The 4,866-nt window shown below is 54.5% G+C and overlaps 1 protein-coding gene across 1 annotated transcript in view; it reads left to right on the plus strand.

Annotated features, from left to right (window-relative positions):
- ANKRD54 (ankyrin repeat domain 54) overlaps positions 1-4,289 on the plus strand; it is a 20,330-nt gene extending 16,041 nt beyond the window's left edge. Inside the window, exons 3-7 of the mRNA XM_011964333.1 lie at positions 1,392-1,463; positions 1,942-1,989; positions 2,066-2,190; positions 2,394-2,501; positions 3,130-4,289. Of these exons, the coding sequence (XP_011819723.1) occupies positions 1,392-1,463; positions 1,942-1,989; positions 2,066-2,190; positions 2,394-2,501; positions 3,130-3,204 (428 nt within the window). The 3' untranslated portion in view covers positions 3,205-4,289. The remainder of the gene's footprint in view (positions 1-1,391; positions 1,464-1,941; positions 1,990-2,065; positions 2,191-2,393; positions 2,502-3,129) is intronic.
- Positions 4,290-4,866: the final 577 nt, after the last annotated feature.

Below are 4,866 nucleotides of genomic sequence, written 5' to 3' on the forward strand. Positions count from 1 at the left end.
CCTGACCTCGTGATCCGCCCGTCTTGGCCTCCCAAAGTGCTGGGATTACAGGCGTGAGCCACTGCGCCCGGCCCCTACTTTTATTTATTTTTATTTATTTATTTATTTGAGACAGAGTCTCACTCTGTTGCCCAGGCTGGAGGGCAGTGGTGCAATCTCAGCTCACTGCAAGCTCTGCTTCCCAGGTACAAGCTGTTCTCCCACCTCAGCCTCCTGAGTAGCTGGGATTACAGGTGCACGCTACCACACTCAGCTAATTTTTTATTTTTAGTAGAGACAGGATTTCCCCATGTTGGCCAGGCTGGTCTCAAACTCCTGACCTCAGATGACCCGGCTGCCTTGGCCTCCCAAAGTTCTGGGATTACAGGCATGAGCCACCATGCCCGGCCATGTTCTTAATTTTGATGAATCCAATTTATCAATACTTCTTTTCTTTTTTTTTATTTTTTATTTTTTTTGAGACAGGGTCTGGCTCTGTTGCCTAGGCTGGAGTGCATGGCACATCTTGGCTGACTGCAACCTCCGCCTCCTGGGCTCAAGCCGCCCTCCCACTTCAACCTTCCAAGTAGCTGGGACTACAGGTCTGCCACCACTATGCCCAGCTAATTTTTGTATTTTTAGTATAGAGAAAGGGTTTCTCCATGTAGCCCAGGCTGGTCTTGAACTTCTGAGCTCAAATGATCCACCTGCCTCGGCATTCCAAAGTGCTGGGATTCCAGGCCTGAGCTCCCATGCCTGGCCTTTTCTTTCTTATGGTTAGTATTTTTGTGACCTATTTAAGAAATCTTTGCCTGCCCAAGATGTTCATGTTCTTCCAGAAGCCTGACTGTTTTAGTTTTCACACTTAGGTCTATGGTCCCTTTTGAATTAGTTTGTGTATATAGTGTGAGGCTCAGCCTGACCTCCTTGTATGATGTCTGGGAGCCAAGCTACCTGCCTATGCATCCCTCTGGGTATTGGCAGACCCTGATGGTAATACAGCCACCCCTGAGTGACCCCAAGAGTGCCAGGAGGGAGAGGTCATCCATGGAGCTCAACATCGTTTATTGACTTAATTCTCACTATGGGGCTTGGCTGTGGGAGAAGCAGAAAATGCCCTGGAGAGCCTTCACCAGGAGCAGCTGCTATTGGAAGAACTTTACTTAACCCTTCAAGTCTCATTCCTACACCTGCATAGGCCAAGAGGCCCTCCCCAAATCCTCAGTTCCTGGCCCTCAGGGCCTTGCACATGAACTCTGGTAAGTGAGTGAGTGAATGAATGAAGTAACATAGCCATCCATGCTTGCATTCCGTGTCCCCTACTCTGAGCCAGTCTCTCTAGTGAGGTTAGGGGTTCAGGGTCCAGGCAATGGAAGCCTCTGACAGCTCCTTTTGGGTTTGTCTGTCTCCAGTGCAGCTGCTCCTAGACCACGGTGCTGATCCTAACCAGCGAGATGGGCTGGGGAACACGCCACTGCACCTGGGTAAGCGTGTCAGAAGTCACTAAGACCACTCATGTGCAGCAAAGAAAGGTTCTTTAGATGAAGAGCCTGGGGCCCTGCATGCCCCCAGCAGTATCTGTGAGTGTCAGGGAAGATCCTAGGCCTGCACTCCCAGGGCTGCCCTCCCCAGCAGCCTGTGTCCCGTGTGTCTTCCAATCATTTAGCAGTTGGCTGTGCCCTCGACAGAGCCAATTTAGCAACCTGGGCTAGCCTAGCAGCACTCAGCACTGTGACTCACAGTAAGGCAGATCCCATCTGCAGGCCTCAGTTTCCTCTGCTGTGCAGGGAGGGAGTTGGACTTGGCTGCCGCGTCCTACCCAGCTGTTGGCTTGGTGGTACCTTCTGAGTGGGCATAACTTGGCACAGGCGTGTGGGAGACACGGCCCTGCTCCCTCCAGTGGCCACACAGAGCCAGGCTCTGGTGGTCCTGGATTCTTAAGTCTCTGTTCTTCTTCCTCAGCGGCCTGTACCAACCACGTCCCTGTCATCACCACACTGCTACGAGGAGGTATGTGGTTTCTTCCCCTCTCTGTCCTCTCTCTTCCCCTCACCTCCAGAATGCTCACCTTAGCTGGTACCTGCAGGGGCCCGTGTGGACGCCCTGGACCGAGCTGGCCGCACACCCCTGCACCTGGCCAAGTCGAAGCTGAACATCCTGCAGGAGGGCCATGCCCAGTGCCTGGAGGCTGTGCGGCTGGAGGTGAAGCAGGTGAGTACCCCTCCTGTGTGGAGCCCACGGCACCACCGGACAGATGCTGCCCTAACCACAGACACACCTGCCTCTGGCCCCAGGGCTCCTGGGAGTTCACACTGACCCCAGTTGGCGCCTGCTCCACTGTGCTTTCTGGAAGCAGCATCAGCCTCTCTGCCTCCCTGGGAACCCAGGCAGCTCAGCTCACCCTCTTGTTCCAGATCATCCATATGCTGAGGGAGTATCTGGAGCGCCTAGGGCAACATGAGCAGCGAGAACGCCTGGACGACCTCTGCACCCGCCTGCAGATGACCAGTACCAAAGAGCAGGTGAGCTGCAGCCACAGGCCCAGACCCAGGGCCTGGCAGGAACCTCAGGGCCAGTCCACCCTGCTCCGATGCCACCAGACACTCGTATCAGAAAGAGGCTGTGGGCTGGGACCAGCTGCAGAGGCTAACACCTGTAATCCCAACACTGGGAGGCTGAAGTGAGAGGATCACTTGAGGCCAGGAGTTCGAGGCTGCAGTGAGCTGTGATTGCCGCCGAACTCCAGCCTGAGTGACAAAGCAAGGCCCTATCAGAACGTGGAAAAAGGCAAAAATTTTAAAAACAAACAACAACAACAAAAGAAAACAGAACAAAGCCCTGTCTCAAAAAAAAAAAAAAAAAGTGGGGGAAAGAGGCTGTGATTGTGGGGTTGCAGGCTTCAAAGCTTTCGTTCACTTCCTTTGAGGTTGCCAGTGGCTAGTGTATGTTCATGGCATTGCCCTCTAGGACAGCCCTAGGCCACCTGGTGTCAAAGATTAACCCTTGGTCAGCTGCTGCATAGTCAGAAGCCACCACACGCCCTGGGAGGAGAGACCATGCCTGTGTTCTGTGCCTGTGGGATTGCAAAAGAGACGCGGGAGCCCTGGCACACCCCACGTCCCATAACAGAGCCTCTGTCGTGTCCTGCAGGTGGATGAGGTGACTGACCTCCTGGCCAGCTTCACCTCCCTCAGTCTGCAGATGCAGAGCATGGAGAAGAGGTAGCAAGAGAGGCTCCCTGCCTTCCTGTCACTGCCCCACCCTGCCCCACTGCTGTCTCAGTACCAAGAAAAAGCCCAGCAGCATCTGGGACTTGGAGCTGCACATGTCTGGTGAGGACCTTGCCCTCACCCACAGATGCCATGGGGCAGAGATGCTTTATTCCACGGCCTCAGAGCCACTCCCAGCCACAGTCTCCAGCATCTCTGTGGACAGGGATCACAGCTCCCAGGTTCTTCCAGTTCCCGCAGCACCAGACCAGCCTCTGCAGCTGCACTTCAGCTCCGCAGACCTGCGCTGTCTCAGCAGACTTCACTTGCCCCATGGCCTTCATGGCGCCCTCCAGGCCTCAAACCCTTCTCTGCGTTCCATCTCGGCCACAGCCTTGTTGCAGTCAGCAGGTGTGGGCTTAGGCGGGCACCCTGTGGCCATGGGGACTGCGTGGGGCCCTTAGTTGGTTCTGTGCCTCTCACCAGCACTTAGACACGTCACCAGACTTTTAAGGAGATACTTCAGTGAGTTTCTCCGGTTGGAAGGGGAGGGATGGTGAGTCCTAGACCTTAAAAATACAAGGTTAAGAGGGATCCCAAAGCAAAAAATCCCAACCCTTTTCCTCCCAGTCATTGAAACACCAAAACTATGATACCGGAGGGTGTAATAGTTTTGCAGTCTAGTTGTGGTAGGCCAGTAGTGGACCCCCAAGATGCCTATGTCCTAATCCCAGGAACCTGTCAAAATTACCTTATATGGCCAAAGGGGCTTTGCAGATGTAATGAAATTAAGGATCTTTGGCCGGGAAGATTGTCCCGGCTTGCCCAGGCAGGCTTGATGTCCTCATCTGGGTCCATATAAGAGCAGAGCAGGTGACGGAAGAGCAGGTGGGAGGTGTAGTGATGGAGCAGGAAACTGGAGTTGAGGGCAGCTCAAGCCGCGGAGTCCAGGCCAGCTCAGAGCCAGGAAACACATTCTCCCACAGAGCACTGGAAGGCCCCGGCCCTGCTCCCACCTGGACTGGCTCAGTGAGGCTGATTTTAGAACTCTGGCTGATTTTAGAACTCTTAAGGGAATAAATTTGTGTTGTTTTAAGTCACTAAGTGTGTGGTAATTTATTGCAGCAGCAACCAGAAACTAGTATTGTAATGAAACCCCAAAACTCACCTTGAGGTTTTCAGTCCTGTCAGCAGCCCCCCACCCCACCCCGCAGGAGCACCAGTCCTTCCCTGTGGGCCATGGACAGGCGGAAGGAAGCGTGCCCTCATGGCAGAGGCCTGCTCAGGGGAAATCCAGGAGAAGGCACTGCTGGGCCCGCCCCTGCGCCAGGGCTGCCGATGGCGACTTTCTCCAGGTGATCAGTCCGTGTCCCGCCTGGTTCTGCCCTACTCTCCCCTTCACCAAGTTGGAATCCTTGTCTGCCTTTCACAGGAGGAGAGTGTGTTCCCAATCCCAGCTTGGTATGGCTCAGATCTGCAGTGAACTTACAGAACCAGGCCCTGGAGGAAAAAAGGGTCTGTCTATGGGTATGAGATGGAGGGTAGGCCTGTCCCCAGGCCTGTGAGAGGGAAGCCCAGTGTCCCACCAGGTTGGCAGGGCTGGGGAAGGGAAAGTGTGGTGGCCCCAAGCCTGAAGAGAGGTGGCAGAGGGAACTGTAAGGCGCGCCCGTGGAACTCA

This window comes from Colobus angolensis, unplaced genomic scaffold, assembly GCF_000951035.1.
Source record: "Colobus angolensis palliatus isolate OR3802 unplaced genomic scaffold, Cang.pa_1.0 Scaffold65, whole genome shotgun sequence".
Taxonomy (NCBI): Eukaryota; Metazoa; Chordata; class Mammalia; order Primates; family Cercopithecidae; genus Colobus; species Colobus angolensis.